The sequence below is a fragment of the Engystomops pustulosus genome, chromosome 4 (assembly GCF_040894005.1).
Source record: "Engystomops pustulosus chromosome 4, aEngPut4.maternal, whole genome shotgun sequence".
Lineage (NCBI taxonomy): Eukaryota > Metazoa > Chordata > Amphibia > Anura > Leptodactylidae > Engystomops > Engystomops pustulosus.
Window position 1 is genome coordinate 35,828,692 of NC_092414.1, and position 17,829 is coordinate 35,846,520.

Here is a 17,829-nt window from a genome sequence, read left to right on the forward strand (position 1 = left end):
TCAGCCTCCTTGACTTTATACTATGACCATAGCTTTTCAGGATTTAAAAAAGATTACTTAGAGCAGAGCTAAGCACTTTGTCTTCCTGGAAGGAAAAGTGGATCAGACTATAACTGCTTATGTGATACGGTGCTGACACATCAAAGGACTGATATCATGGCATAGTGCATTTCCAATTTACAACCAACGCCAGAAGACATTAATTTCCAGAGACATTAAGGAAGAATTAAACATAAAATACACCAGATACCTAAAGTTCGGTATGTCTGTGGTTTAAAAACTTTTATTTTATGCTACTGAACTGATTAAAATATTTATATTATTTACATTTTACAAAAATATTTACAATCATGAAATCTTATTTGCTAATCTCTAATTGAAATATCTTAGTTCACTACTATAAATGAAATCACAACAGGCCCATATTGCTGAAAAAAATGAAACCTATTATCTCCTCTGATCATAAGGAACTGCTATAAAAACAGAAACATAACCAGAAGCATCAAAACTCTAAACAGCAAATTGTAGACATTACAACTAGTAGCAATTAGCATCACAAGGCATTAGAGAACAGATAAAACCGGCATATATACTGAAATCACACACAAAGATATCTAAGATGATGCTTTCCAGAAAAGATCTCCGTGATAACATGAGATACATTTAAAATTTTTACCTTACTGTTACAAAATCTGTAAAAAAAAGAGTCCAATTTCAATAAATTACTTTTTACCAAATTATGTAAAATATACATTATGAGGACTTACATTGTTTGGATCATTCAGTGATTCCCCCTCAGATGAGGCTTCTTGACATAAATCCTTTAGTTGAGGATAATGTAAAGGCTGCACAATACTGAAATCCTGTTGCTCTGGGGCTGGAGGTAAATTAGTTTGGTAACTCTGCCCCTGGGATCCTGGAGGGACCATCCTGACCTCCATGTATTTTAAGGTCCCGTCTGTGTTCAGGTACAGAGCCGGCTGATACTGATCTGTGTACCGTTTGGATTGGGATCCACCAAGAAAACAGCAACTACTGCTGTAATCATAAGTGTCCTTCCTCAGACATCTCACCAATAATATCATGAAGGTGACAAGTGACACTAAGCTGATGGCCACCAGGGAGATGATTAAATACAGAGTCATATCTGATGGGGGTTTGGAATTTGTCAGGAGGTCACCAGATTTTGGTCTTTCCACTATCACCTCATCTGCTATACTGACAAGTACAGTCACTGTGGTGGATAATGGAGGATTCCCCTGATCACTGATAGAAATGACAAGTTGTTGCTCCATGTTCTCCATCTCCTGTAATCCTCGTACAGTTCTCACCTCTCCTGTCTGTTTAGACACTTGGAAGGATGAATAATTGATGGGGTCAATGAGAGTAAACACCAACCAGGCATTGTGACCAGAGTCCAGATCCACTGCTGACAGTTTGGTGACCAGATATCCAGCACTTGTAGACTTTGGGATCCTCTCTTGGACAATGAGGTCCTCAGAGTGTTCTGGATACAGCAGAGTGGGGGGATTGTCATTTGTATCCAGAATGAAGATAAAGACGGGAACAGTGGAAGATAACTGTGGAGATCCTGAGTCTTCTACCTTTATGGTGATTTGTAACACCTGGATCTGCTCATAGTCAAAGGATCTCTGAGCGTATATATTCCCATCATTAGAATGGATGTAAACATAGGAGGACACAGAGGAGCCGTCAATCTGACTCTCAACTATGGAGTAAACCAGATCAGAATTCACCCCCTCATCTAGGTCAGTAGCAGATACTGTACATAGAAGAGTCCCGGGGTCGCTGTTCTCCTTAATAAAAGCATTATAAGTAGACTGTGTGAAGAGCGGAGCATTATCATTAATATCTGACACACTGAGGGTGACGCTTGTCTTACTGTATAGAGGAGGAGACCCTAAATCAGAGGCTGTCAGCTCTATAGTGTATTGTGGGGTCTCCTCTCTATCCAGATTCCCATCTGTCACCAATGCATAGCGGTTTTTCATCTGTTGTATTCTAAAAGGCACATTTGGTGATAAATCCAGTTTTATGTCTCCATTTTTCCCAGAATCCTTGTCGCTCACACTGATAAATCCTACAATGTCTCCAGAAGGTATATTTTCTGGAATTTCATTAGTCACTGATGTAAATGTGATTTCTGGAGGGTTATCATTAATATCCTCTATTTCTACTTGAATCATACAATCTCCCTGTAATTTGGGAAAGCCTTTGTCGTCTGCCTTAACAGATAATTCATAAAAACTTCTTTCTTCAAAATCCACATTGCCATTTATATAGATTTCACCATTTTGTTCATTAAGAGAAAATATTTTTTTGAAAGATTTTGATGTGTGATCATCAAAGGAAAACTGAATCTCTCCATTAGCTCCGTCATCCTGATCTGTGGCGTTCAATGTTAATATGACGGTTTTCAATGGGAGATTCTCCCTAATACTGATCTTATAAAGCGACTGATTAAAGACTGGAGGATTATCATTAATATCTAATACAACTATTCTTATCCTGCAGCTCCCTGATCTGGCTGGTTCTCCTCCATCTATAGCTGTGAGGATCAGGTTATGCTCCTGTTTTTCTTCTCTATCTAAAACCTTTTCTAGTATCAGCTGAGGGATGAGTGTTCCATCCTTGAGATTCTTCACAGACAAAGAGAAATAAGGATTTGTATTCAGTGTATACTGACTGACTCCATTCACACCAACATCTAAATCCTCTGCGATTTCTAAGGCAAAACGTGCTCCGGGTACTACAAAAATTTCTGTGATCTCTATTATTTGATTACCAGATGAGAATGTAGGAGAATTATCATTAATATCCAGAATCTCTATTTCTAGACTATAAAGCTGCACAGGATTCTCAGCCACAACCTCTAACTGCAGTAAACAACGGGGACTAGATCCACACAGACGCTCCCTATCAATCCTCTCCTTCACAGACAACCCTCCATTTGCCTGATTTACAGTGAAATATTTTTGGTATTTGTCTGATCTCAGATGTATCCTGCGCTGGGAGAGATCTGCACGTTTTATCCCCAGATCCTGAGCTACATTTCCTACCAATGTCCCTGGATCAGACTCCTCAACAATAGAATAACGGAGCTGCCCAGAGACCCAGCCCCAGCTACAAAGGAGAAAGGAGCAGACTACTTGCCATTTCCAGCTCTGACAAAGGCCTCTGATGTCCATATCTTAAATGATTATCTTGATATCTGATGTCATGTAGATCCTGTGTAATCCAAGCTACATGAGGGTTATATTATCTTTCCATATTCCCAAAAAGATAATCCATATAAAGGAAACATCCAGAGCGATCTCATCCGCACGGCAGCTCTTCTTTGTGTGAGAGAAACGATGGGAGGGTGAATCACTGAGCCAGGGGGAGGAGAGCGCAGAGCTGATACAAGCAGCTTCTCTAGTATTACTGCAATATGTGACTGGAGGACAAGACTGCCATCTACTGGCTAATACTGAGAAGTACAGAAAATTAATATAACCAAAAGCATAATAAAATGTTTAATAGATCATTTTTTTTACTACGTGTTAAAGAAATAAGCAATTTATACTGCAAATTTTTAAGTTATAGATGTTATCATATTAGTTTCATATATATTTATGTCACATAGATAGATAAATACATAAATGGTCAGTGAGATAGATAAATATACATTTATATAGTATTTATAAATATTGACAGATATGTTCAGAAATCTTTTTATTTTTTATTGTTTTTGAAAAAATATCTTTAATATCAGATTTTTATTCAGTGAAAGCATTACATTATCTTCCCATATCTAATTCTGCCACCCCTTTATGAGATGATATAAATGAACGTTCAATTTTTGAAAAATAAACTATGGGCCACATTTATCACTTTTGTGTGCCTAAGTGTAATAGTTGCGCCTAAATTCTGGCGCACTTGTTTTGCCAGAATTATCACAAGCTACAACCATCTGTGATAAGTTAATTTTCTGCCTCTTATTAATCACTTTACTCTAACACAGTTTAGGCGCAATTTTGGCGCAGTTTAGGCGTAATGTTAGATTCGGGCACTTACATGTGATCCTGCTTCAAGCTCCTCTCTGCTTCTCCCACAGCCTAGAATGAAGATAACACTCACAGCAGCACCCAGGGGTGTGACACCCTGCACCCAGTGACCTCCTCAGCAGTGGCTTCTCCTAGAGGGGATCCCCCAGTGCTGGTCTCCTGCTGCACCCCTGTAATTCTACACAGTTTCCCCCTCAGAAACACTGGTGATATTGTGCAAATTTGCGGCCGCATGTACATCCCCATAAACGGCAATAGCGGCACGGCGGGGATCCGGTGCCGTACATGTGTGGCACCAATCCGGGCCACACACCGCAAAAAGATGGAGCATGCTCTATCTTTTGGCGTTTGTGCGGCGGTGCGCCGCTATTCTCTATGGAGGGAGGAGGGGCCACCTCCTCCTCCTCTCCAGCACGGCGGGCATACCGCGTGTGAATGTACCCTTATCTGTTCTAGTGTCTGGCTGAGCTTTGCTACTAGAAATAAGCTGTTCTGCAAAGGGGCTCAGTGTCACTTTTCAGTTTACGCCACCTTCGGGCTGGAGTTTTTGCGCCTAAATGAAAAGTCGCCAGTGATGAATATCATTAGGCGCAGAAAAACATCTGGATTGGTAAGATAGATGAGGGAAAGCTGCTTATTTTTGCTGTGCGGCTAGTTTGGCGTTTAATTGCAAAAATGGCACAAAAACAGTGCGCCAGTATGAAAAGGCGCAAAAATAACAGAAAAAACGAGTGATACATGTGGCCCTATGACTTTACCTTCACTCAGCAATGGAATATAATAATAGTAAAAGGATAGAAAACAAATTATCAAAACATCATACATGTCAGGTTAAATTATGCTGTTATCATGGCATTTATAATAAAACATCAGATCATATTGTAAATTGTTGCAGTAGCCTTCCTAGTACATTAATTATTGACTAAATGAATTGATGCATATATATCTTGTATAGACACAATATTCAAGTAGAAGCTGAAACGTTGCGATGTGTTTGGTATAAATTCACTTGTTTTTTCAATGGAGGATCGCCATACCCTGTTGGCTTGGACCAGGATTAGGTATTTTTGTAATGCTGCTCTGGATTTAAGAATGTGCTGAAAAACACCACCTCGGGTTATACTCAAGTGTATAAAAAAAATTAATGCCCATACTCCCATCCGATGCTCCCCTCGGCACCTTGGCTCCTTGCGGCTCCTCTTCCACCGGATCTTCATCTGTAACTAAGTAGGCAGAAACGCATCCATGCGCTCTGCCCGCAGGCGCCCACTAAGACGTCAGCTGCCGCAACACTGCTGTATCATAGTGTGTGCTGGTGGCAGAGTGCATGGATGCCTCTCTGCCCGCTTAGTTACAGATGAAGAGCAGAGACACCATTTCTCCATGTTAATAAATTTATTTCACCAACAAATGAAAAAATAAAAAATAAACAATCTAAGCAAAAAAAAATATGCCATTATTTAAAAAAATAAAAATGACAATTTTGTGCTTTGTGCCTCCCAAAAATAAATGAAAGCAATCAAAAATATTCATATAAAAGAGTACACAAGCCATAATAACATTTTTGTGATTAAAAAATAAAGTTCTCCAAAGTTGTACTTCTCCAAATTTGATAACATAAAAATAAGCCTTTCCCAAATACAGGCGGTCCCCTACTTAAGACAACCCCTAGTTACAAGCGGACCTCTGGATGTTGGTAATTTGCTGTACTTTATCCCCAGGCTACAATAAACAGCTATAACAGTTATCAAAGATTTCTGTAATTAAGATTTATTGTTAATCCTGGTTCTTATGACAACCCAACATTTTTTAAATCCAATAGTCAAAGAGACCAAAAAATTTTTGCTTGGGGCTACAATTATAAAATATACAGTTCTGACATACATGCAAATTCAACTTAAGAACAAACCTGCAGAACCTATCTTGTACGTAACCCGGGGACTGCCTGTAATGTGTTTTTGGCACAATTAGTAAAATGTATTATATGTATTATATATTATAATATTTGATATTTAATTGAACATTTTAGAAAGTTGATTATAAGCTAAAGGCAACTGCACATCATTTTAAATTATAAAACAAGTGGCAGACTGTCTTTCTATTTTAATCCCAATACACAGTTAATAAATGTTTATATTATGATATAAGGCACCTTTGAAAAAGACAAAATATTCTATAAAAAAATGGTATTTGATTGAAAAATTATGTCTTCTGGATGGTAAGGATAATAAAATGAAAATAAATGCTGGGTACATAAGGGACAAACATTCTTAAAGTGTTGATCATCTCACTACTATCATGCTCCTCTCTCTATGAATCTGTTGCCCACTACAAACATTCGGTCCATATTATATACTGTATTATTATATGTTAATTATCCAAAAATGTAATAATCTTTTATTCTCCTAAATAACAAAGAGACAGACCCAAAATAGAAAATGCAAAGTTAGCGCCCCCTTGGTTAGTAAGAGCTGAGTATGAAGCAAGGCCGGATATGAGTTATCTCACTCAGTATTTTGTATTTGGGAACATGGCGTCTAATTCAGTCAATACAGATAAGATATCATATTATCAGATCATGTCCTGAAACTTTTATTATCAAATAGGCGGGCTGCTGTTAGAGGACTAGAAATGCAAACTTTATTTATGTCACCATCAGTTTGAAGCTATCACTTTGCCCAGATCTAGCTTCTTAATAGTGCAGTTTATAATCAGATATCATCATCATCATCATTCAACAAGGAAACCTGACATATATCCATAGTAACAATGATCTAGTTCAGAAAATAAATAGTCTTTTATAGATTTTAGTCCCAGCATTAACACATATTGTAGCTGGCGCCAATTGCATGTCATAAACTTGAATTTTTCTACATTACTATACCATTATTAATGTCTTAGCTGTCATCCAACAACGTTCTATTAGGTTTCATGTATCAATAATCTGTTTTGTAGGTTCTGTTTCTTGGCTTTGGGTTCTATTGTTAAACAAATTATTGAAATATACAACCATTTCTCCTGACTGTCACAGCTATATAGGTGGGCACCATATTATCTTATATACACCGATTATTGACCAAAACAAAATAAAATCATTACTTTGGTAAATATCATGAAAAGTACAGTATGAAAAAAATTGCTTACAAATATTTAATTCTATTCCACTGCAGCAAAGCATCATGTTATGCAGGTTATTAATTTGCTAAGCAGCATCACATTGTACATAAGTGATATAGCCAAGCCTGACATTGTTGATTCGATTGCTTTTAAGTATGATACCATAGCCCAGTATGTGGCAATATTTCAGTGAAATATGACTGTAAGAAAAAATATTATGACAAACTAATCTAAAGGGATCTAGAACCTTTTACATGAGACAACAAAAATAGTATATCAAAGTGGCTACATTGGCCATTGTGAAAGGATGCTCACTTCTATTACAGGTTTGGAACAGATATTAGTTAAAATTAGAATAACTTACATTGTTTGGGTCATTCAGTGATTCCCCCTCAGATGGGGCTTCTTGACATAAATCCTTTAATTGAGGATAATGTAAAGGCTGCACAATACTGAAATCCTGTTGCTCTGGGGCTGGAGGTAAATTAGTTTGGTAACTCTGCCCCTGGGATCCTGGAGGGACCATCCTGACCTCCATGTATTTTAAGGTCCCGTCTGTGTTCAGGTACAGAGCCGGCTGATACTGATCTGTGTACGGTTTGGATTGGGATCCACCAAGAAAACAGCAACTACTGCTGTAATCATAAGTGTCCTTCCTCAGACATCTCACCAATAATATCATGAAGGTGACAAGTGACACCAAGCTGATGGCCACCAGGGAGATGATTAAATACAGAGTCATATCTGATGGAGGTTTGGAATTTGCCAGGAGGTCACCAGATTTTGGTCTTTCCACTATCACCTCATCTGCTATACTGACAAGTACAGTCACTGTGGTGGATAATGGAGGATTCCCCTGATCACTGATAGAAATGACAAGTTGTTGCTCCATGTTCTCCATCTCCTGTAATCCCCGTACCGTTCTCACCTCTCCTGTGTGTTTAGACACTAGGAATGATGAATAATTGATGGGGTCAATGAGAGTAAACACCAACCAGGCATTGTGACCAGAGTCCAGATCCACTGCTGACAGTTTGGTGACCAGATATCCAGCACTTGTAGACTTTGGGATCCTCTCTTGGACAATGAGGTCCTCAGAGTGTTCTGGATACAGCAGAGTGGGGGGATTGTCATTTGTATCCAGAATGAAGATAAAGACGGGAACAGTGGAAGATAACTGTGGAGATCCTGAGTCTTCTACCTTTATGGTGATTTGTAAAACCTGGATCTGCTCATAGTCAAAGGATCGCTGAGCGTATATATTCCCATCATTAGAATGAATGTAAACATAGGAGGACACAGAGGAGCCGTCAATCTGACTCTCAACTATGGAGTAAACCAGATCAGAATTCACCCCCTCATCTAGGTCAGTAGCAGATACTGTACATAGAAGAGTCCCGGGGTCACTGTTCTCCTTAATGAAAGCATTATAAGTAGACTGTGTGAAGAGCGGAGCATTATCATTAATATCTGACACCCTGAGGGTGACGCTTGTCTTACTGTATAGAGGAGGAGACCCTAAATCAGAGGCTGTCAGCTCTATAGTGTATTGTGGGGTCTCCTCTCTATCCAGATTCCCATCTGTCACCAATGCATAGCGGTTTTTCATTTGTTGTATTCTAAAAGGCACATTTGGTGATAAATCTAGTTTTATTTCCCCATTCTTTCCTGAATCCTTGTCATTTATAGTTAGAAATCCAACAATATCCCCTATTGGTGCATTTTCTGGGATATTATTAGTCATTGGGGAAAATGCAATTTCTGGGGGATTATCATTGATATCTTCTACTTCCACATGAACTATACAGCTTCCCTCTAATTGAGGAAATCCTTTATCTTCAGCCTTAATGGACAATTCATAAAAATTTACTTCTTCAAAATCCACTAACCCATTAATGTATATCTCCCCATTTTGCTCATTTAAAGCAAATATTTTTTTTGCAGATTTGAACGTGTGATCATCAAAAGAGAATTGAATCTCTCCATTTGCTCCGTCATCCTGATCTGTGGCGTTCAGTGTTAATATGACGGTTTTCAATGGGAGATTCTCCCTAATACTGATCTTATAAAGCGACTGATTAAAGACTGGAGGATTATCATTAATATCTAATACAACTATTCTTATCCTGCAGCTCCCTGATCTGGCTGGTTCTCCTCCATCTATAGCTGTGAGGATCAGGTTATGCTCCTGTTTTTCTTCTCTATCTAAAACCTTTTCTAGTATCAGCTGAGGGATGAGTGTTCCGTCTTTGTGGGTTTTCACAGACAATGAGAAATAAGGATTTGTATTCAGCGTATACTGACTGACTCCATTCACACCAACATCTAGATCCTCTGCAATCTCTAAGGCAAAACGAACTCCAGGACTTGCTAATAATTCTGTGATTTTGATAATTCGTTCATCAGATGAGAATGTGGGAAAATTATCATTAATATCCAGAATCTCTATTTCTAGACTATAAAGCTGCACAGGATTCTCAGCCACAACCTCTAACTGCAGTAAACAGCGGGGACTAGATCCACACAGACGCTCCCTATCAATCCTCTCCTTCACAGACAACCCTCCATTTGCCTGATTTACAGTGAAATATTTTTGGTATTTGTCAGATCTCAGATGTATCCTGCGCTGAGAGAGATCTACACGTTTTTTCCCCAGATCCTGAGCTACATTTCCTACCAATGTCCCTGGATCAGACTCCTCAACAATAGAATAACGGAGCTGCCCAGAGACCCAGCCCCAGCTACAAAGGAGAAAGGAGCAGACTACTTGCCATTTCCAGCTCTGACAAAAGCCTCTGATGTCCATATCTTAAATGATTGTCTTGATATCTGATGTCATGTAGATCCTGTGTAATCCAAGCTACAAGGGGGTTATATTATCTGTCCATATTCCCAAAAAGATAATCCATATAAAGGAAACATCCAGAGCGATCTCATCTGCACGGCAGCTCTTCTTTGTGTGAGAGAAACGATGTGAGGGTGAATCACTGAGCCAGGGGGAGGAGAGCGCAATGCTGATACAAGCAGCTTCTCTAGTATTACTGCAATATGTGACTGCAGGATAAGACTGCCCTCTGCTGGCCAATTCGGTGAATGCAGCAGAAAATTAAGTCAATAGTAAAATCGAAGTATTGTCAGTATCTACCTGCTTTCTAACAATTTGTAATTTTGCAGTATGCTACAAAATATATCAGCCATGAAGTTAGAAATTGTGCTATTATATGTTTAAAGTATTTTTAAGCAAAAGTAATAATTCATAAATGTTTACCGATTTACAAACAATAATTTTGTATTAATTTGTAATTATTTCATACTGTGGTTTATGAATAAATAATCATATAGAATATCTGTCACTTACAAATATTACTTGCAAAAGATTTGATTCATATTGCCTTCATAACAAAAATATATTGCTATACTTCCCCCAAGGGGAAGCGAACAAGTTCCATGAAAATACTCAATTTAGACAGTAAGACGATAGAGACATATTTCATTACAAAGGTTATTTAACCTATTTATAAAAAAACTAAAATAAAACTGCCTGTTCTTGGGAACCTAATACCTGATCCTAATTATTGTTATAACTTATAAAATAAAGGCTGGACCATTGTCCAATCAATTTTACCCCTCGTCACCTCTTTTGCATTTTTTGTTTAATTGCAAGCTCTTGCAAGCTGGGCTCTTATTCCTGTTCTAGGCAATCCATTCAGCAACTATACAACTTATCATTATAGATATTCATCACAAGACTGTCTAACCAAACTATTGCTGTCTAAAGGCTCTTAATTTAATGTCAATATATAGCCTTGGTTGGATTCATATTTTGCTGAGGATCTTTCATCTCCTCCAGAAACTTAATTTTTTTTTTACCTTTAAAATGTGATACTTCACTAATTTCACTGCAGTTGAAATTATGTTTCTAGTCCCCAGTGCTTCTAATTTAAGGCAACTAAAATTCTATATATGCTCTTTATGGTCATCATTGGCAGTGTAAGGCTGTCTTTGTAGCTCAACCACCTTACAATATCAATTATAATATTGTTTACCAAAACTAATAAAACACATTATCCCACCTTGTTTTCTATGCCATGCTTTATAGTCAACTAACACAGGATGAAAATGCTTCATGCTTCACCCATGTTATACAGATATATAGCTCTCACTCACAAAATTATAAAAACCTATAAAACAAATAGATGTCCCCATAAAACATATAAAAAAATAGATGGCAATATAAAATAAAAATGATGAAAAACAGATGTTACAATTTTTCATAGAAAACAGGTTCTGGGAAGGGACAGGTGAAACAGACAGTGGGCCTTAATTCTAAACCCACTTCCCAGCTGACCCTTCCCACAATAGGTGGTGAGTAGACTACTAAAAATTGTTCCTTCCCTGCACCAAAGTGCAAAACACAGATATAAAGACAAGAATAACTAACATAGATAATTAGTCTCCTGATCTGCATCACAACCAGGAGGGCAAACACAGTACAAAATCACAAAAACAGTAGAGTAGTCTAATAAAGAGCCAATGCCAGGAAACCAGGAAATCACTGAACAATGTCTCAAGTAAGGTCTGGAGCTAGCTAAGAATCTCTATAACCATCTGTCTAAGAAGGATGGGCAGGAATCTTAGTGATCCCAGACCCTAGTCTTCATAGTGATTGGGCCAGAGTTTTGAAAGCCAATCATCACATGGAGCAGGTGACTAGTGTGAGGAGCTGTCGATCACAGCAGGTCAACGAGCTATGGAGCAAAGCTATTGGTACTTAACAGCATAGCCAGCTAAACCCATGTTCACACTGCTGAAGTGCAGAAAAGCACAAAGATTCACTTCTTGAGCAGCATTACCATGGACATAGAATGACACTTACACAGAAGATACAGTTTATTTAGTATAAGAATAATACTAATTGATTATAGACTTTCTCAATAGAAAATATAAGCATAAAGGGTTTTTCCAACTTATCTGGAAAACCTCTGGTGGCAAAGGGGGCAAATAAAAACAATTAAAGCTATTTACCCTGCTCCAGCTCCTTTTTTGGTGTCTAGAAGATGCTGATATTCACTGATTAGGCTGACAACTGCAGGGATGCATGTAAGGCAGGAAGGAGTAAATAAGGGAAGAAATCCAGCTTGATACAAGAAAATAAATTCATGGTTCGGTTGAGCTGCAAACACGAATACTCCTTTATTGTAGAATCATCATAAATACAAGACAATTGTGATGTGGATCCTCAGCCAATGCATTTTAGACAGTAATGAGTAAGAGCACATGTGTTGCTTGAAACTTTGTTGATTTTTTGCCCTAATATCCTGTGAGTATGCTTTGGATGCCACGTTATATCGTAGGAAACGCTTTCACCTCTATGATTGAGTCAGATCTGAATTTCTTTTCTACAATTATGTAAGGCAGCCCTGAGGTCCTTCATCGAACCCCAGGGATGCTGTGAAGAAGATAAGCACACCCAAATCCGGTGGGTGGGCGAACGCTATTACATACAGCCAGCCTCCTTCATAGATCACACAGGCTCAGAAGCAGAGGACGTTGGGGTACCACATGGTAAGGAAACAGAAGCTCACCATGACATTCCCCAAAATCATGGTGACTTAAGGAGTACATACAGTGGCAAAAAATTTATATTTTTAATACAGAAGCACAAATCTACTGAATTTCCAAAAGATAATTGCTTTCCTATAAACTGTGAAAGTTTGACATTGTATAGTTCTAAAAGTTAAATGGAAGCCCAAAAGCAGATTATAAAGACCAAGTAACAATCATAAAGTTTGTATTTTATACTACTTTGTTATCCAACATGGAGAAGATAAAATAGGGACCTCCTAAAACAGTCTTGGGAGCAAATATAAATTCTAAACTAAAGTACCGTAAGTTATTTACCAGCGATCATCAGCAAAATAAATTTACTCCAATAAAATCCTGAAAGCATTTTATAATTTATTTCTACATCCTAAGTTATATGATGAAATACACGAATACTTGAATCAAATTATCAATATATAATATATTTTCACTTCCATTTGGGATCTACAGACTAAACTAGGCAAAGCTAAAAAAATATAATATAACTTACATTGTTTGGATCATTCAGTGATTCCCCCTCGGATGAGGCTTCTTGACATAAATCCGTTAATTGAGGATAATGTAAAGGCTGCACAATACTGAAATCCTGTTGCTCTGGGGCTGGAGGTAAATTAGTTTGGTAACTCTGCCCCTGGGATCCTGGAGGCACCATCCTGACCTCCATGTATTTTAAGGTCCCGTCTGTGTTCAGGTACAGAGCCGGCTGATACTGATCTGTGTACGGTTTGGATTGGGATCCACCAAGAAAACAGCAACTACTGCTGTAATCATACGTGTCCTTCCTCAGACATCTCACCAATAATATCATGAAGGTGACAAGTGACACTAAGCTGATGGCCACCAGGGAGATGATTAAATACAGAGTCATATCTGATGGGGGTTTGGAATTTGTCAGGAGGTCACCAGATTTTGGTCTTTCCACTATCACCTCATCTGCTATACTGACAAGTACAGTCATTGTGGTGGATAATGGAGGATTCCCCTGATCACTGATTGAAATGACAAGTTGTTGCTCCAGGTTCTCCATCTCCTGTAATCCTCGTACAGTTCTCACCTCTCCTGTGTGTTTAGACACTTGGAAGGATGAATAAATGATGGGGTCAATGAGAGTAAACACCAACCAGGCATTGTGACCAGAGTCCAGATCCACTGCTGACAGTTTGGTGACCAGATATCCAGCACTTGTAGACTTTGGGATCCTCTCTTGGACAATGAGGTCCTCAGAGTGTTCTGGATACAGCAGAGTGGGGGGATTGTCATTTGCATCCAGAATGAAGATAAAGACGGGAACAATGGAAGATAACTGTGGAGATCCTGAGTCTTCTACCTTTATGGTGATTTGTAAAACCTGGATCTGCTCATAGTCAAAGGATCGCTGAGCGTATATATTCCCATCATTAGAATGAATGTAAACATAGGAGGACACAGAGGAGCCGTCAATCTGACTCTCAACTATGGAGTAAACCAGATCAGAATTCACCCCCTCATCTAGGTCAGTAGCAGATACTGTACATAGAAGAGTCCCGGGGTCACTGTTCTCCTTAATGAAAGCATTATAAGTAGACTGTGTGAAGAGCGGAGAATTATCATTAATATCTGACACCCTGAGGGTGACGCTTGTCTTACTGTATAGAGGAGGAGACCCTAAATCAGAGGCTGTCAGCTCTATAGTGTATTGTGGGGTCTCCTCTCTATCCAGATTCCCATCTGTCACCAATGCATAGCGGTTTTTCATCTGTTGTATTCTAAAAGGCACATTTGGTGATAAATCCAGCTTTATATCTCCATTTTTTCCAGAATCCTTGTCTTTCACATTGATAAATCCTACAACATCCCCAGACGGAGCATTTTCTAGAATATCACCAGCTACTAAATTAAATGTAATTTTAGGGGCATTATCATTGACATCTTCTACTTCAACTTGAACTATACAGTTTCCTTTCAATTGAGGAAATCCTTTGTCAATTCCATTAATATATAATTCATAAAAACTCTTTTCTTCAAAATCCACCAGTTCATTAATATAAATCTCACCATTTTGTTCATTTAGAGAAAATATTTCTCTAGCAGATTCAGATGTGTGATCATCAAAAAAAAACTGAACTTCTCCATTTGCTCCGTCATCCTGATCTGTGGCGTTCAGTGTTAATATGACGGTTTTCAATGGGAGATTCTCCCTAATACTGATCTTATAAACCGACTGATTAAAGACTGGAGGATTATCATTAATATCTAATACAACTATTCTTATCCTGCAGCTCCCTGATCTGGCTGGTTCTCCTCCATCTATAGCTGTGAGGATCAGGTTATGCTCCTGTTTTTCTTCTCTATCTAAAACCTTTTCTAGTATCAGCTGAGGGATGAGTGTTCCGTCCTTACGATTCTTCACAGACAATGAGAAATAAGGATTTGTATTCAGCGTATACTGACTGACTCCATTCACACCAACATCTGAATCCTTTGCAATATTTAGGGAAAATTGTGCACCTGGCGTTGCTAATAATTCTGTGATTTGTATAATTCGCTCATCAGATGAGAATGTGGGAGAATTATCATTAATATCCAGAATCTCTATTTCTAGACTATAAAGCTGCACAGGATTCTCAGCCACAACCTCTAACTGCAGTAAACAGCGGGGACTAGATCCACACAGACGCTCCCTATCAATCCTCTCCTTCACAGACAACCCTCCATTTGCCTGATTTACAGTGAAATATTTTTGGTATTTGTCAGATCTCAGATGTATCCTGCGCTGAGAGAGATCTGCACGTTTTATCCCCAGATCCTGAGCTACATTTCCTACCAATGTCCCTGGATCAGACTCCTCAACAATAGAATAACGGAGCTGCCCAGAGACCCAGCCCCAGCTACAAAGGAGAAAGGAGCAGACTACTTGCCATTTCCAGCTCTGACAAAAGCCTCTGATGTCCATATCTTAAATGATTGTTTTGATATCTGATGTCATGTAGATCCTGTGTAATCCAAGCTACATGAGGGTCATATTATCTGTCCATATTCCCAAAAAGATAATCCATATAAAGGAAACATCCAGAGCGATCTCATCCGCACGGCAGCTCTTCTTTGTGTGAGAGAAACGATGGGAGGGTGAATCACTGAGCCAGGGGGAGGAGAGCGCAGAGCTGATACAAGCAGCTTCTCTAGTATTACTGCAATATGTGACTGGTGGACAACACTGCCCTCTGCTGGCTAATAATGTGCACTATAGAAAACAAATAAAGCCAAAAGACAGACATTTGAAAGACTTCCCTCTAATAAATGATTTTTAGTGCTAATAGTTTATACTTATATGTGTTAAACTATACACATAGTTTTTCAAATTGTACAAAATCCAACAAGATACTTTACAAAGGTAATCAAATATGTTATGTTTGTATGTTTTTACAATATGAAATAAGTGAACTCCGCTTTGAAATATTTTAAGTTTGAAGAAAAATAAAAATATTTGAAAGATCCTGCATGCTCTCGGAGATCATTTTCAGTTTGTTATAGTGGTGCATTATGTGAATTAATAATTCAGATAAATGGAATGCCAAGTATGTATTTACAGTATATGTAGGGTTGTTTTATATCCAATATAAATAACTCTTACTTATCCAGGTAATGTTGTGGTACATATTCTCAAAAACGTTTGTGCTACGAATTCATTGTAATACAAATTAATTCAATTTTAATTAAACTTTTATTTTAAGCTTCTGTATTTGAACACTGAAGCATAAATAAAGTTTTATAAATGAATAAAGTCACTACAAAGTTTCCAACCCTTGTCAAGTCTTTATTAGGCTACTTCAGTGCCTATACTTGGGCGAAACATGATAGAACAAAGCTTTCCTTGTGCTGAGGGCTTTGGATTTCATTTAAGAAAACAAATGTTTGTATAACTTTTAACAACTTGATCCACAATTATATTATACACAGTGATACCATTTGCTACAAATGAGAACTTGATGTATACACAGACTTTTCTCCATCCATTGCATGTTGTCCTACAGACAAAGATTTACATCAGCGGGTTAATATTAAATGCGTAAACACCTGTTCTATATAAGGTGAAGGTTTTACAGTCTTCTTTATAATATTTAATGACTCTTTATAATATTTACTGTACATTGGTTCTGGATATAATTTTTCTACAAATCTGAAGTGTCTTTGTATTCCGTCCGGTAATCCATTTGTTGGTTATATACCTTTTTGTGTTCCAGTTGCTTTGGTCTTTAAATATAACAATAAAACAACTTGATATCAACAGTCTAGTTGATACTTAAATGACATGAGGCGTTCTACTTCAGTCTATAGTTATATAAGTGTCACACCACAACCTGTACAATGAAACTGCATGGAATGTACTCGCTTTCAGGAGAGAGAACAGAGAGAAATATTCCATCTTCTGTCACAAAGTTACAATAAAAAATATGCAGCCTCTCTGACTGTATACTTATGGACTTTTAGTTTATTCAGAAATAATCCCACTGTTCTCCTAGAAGGCTGTGTAGGCACTAGCTCTAGCTGCCCATGTGATGTTGTGATGGGCTGCACAGGATTGATAGTAATGCTTAAATGGAAAATAATGAAACAGTGAGATGGTATGTGACCATAAGCAGATAGAAGGATGAAATGCTGGGGAGTCATTGAAAATGTAATAGAGAAAAAGGTTAAGAAGTTTAATATAATGGAAAATGGAATTAAATCTATGACTTCTTGTTTGAGGCTGCTCTTGGTAATAATGGAGACTGAGTTCTGTTGAAGATCGGTTTAAACAAATAAATGCTACCAAAAGTAGCATTAACCCCTTACCAACACGCGCCGTAAAAATGCACGCTGCCTCCGGTGTGCGTCGGGTGCCGGGCCATGGAGAGGGCTCATGGGCTGAGCCCTCTCCATAGCCGGTAAGTCTTTGCTGCATATTGCGCCAAGTTAGTGCACAATGAAAGCCGTAAAATTTAACCCTACAAGAAAATGATGCAGATGCGTTTTTTTCACCATTTTTACTGCATTTGAAATTATTTTCCCACTTCCCAGTACA

At 38.1% G+C, this 17,829-nt stretch overlaps 1 protein-coding gene across 25 annotated transcripts in view; it reads right to left on the bottom strand.

Moving 5' to 3' along the window:
• Positions 1-17,829, bottom strand: part of LOC140126346 (protocadherin gamma-C5-like) — a 431,655-nt gene that overhangs the window by 181,458 nt on the left and 232,368 nt on the right. The window contains exon 1 of one of the 25 annotated variants that reach the window (XM_072145675.1): positions 13,279-15,841. The exons of the other annotated variants lie outside the window; for them this stretch is intronic. Coding sequence (XP_072001776.1) covers positions 13,279-15,720 — 2,442 coding nt within the window. The 5' untranslated portion in view covers positions 15,721-15,841. Of the gene's footprint in view, positions 1-13,278; positions 15,842-17,829 lie in introns of those variants that run through there. 25 annotated transcript variants of the gene reach the window in all.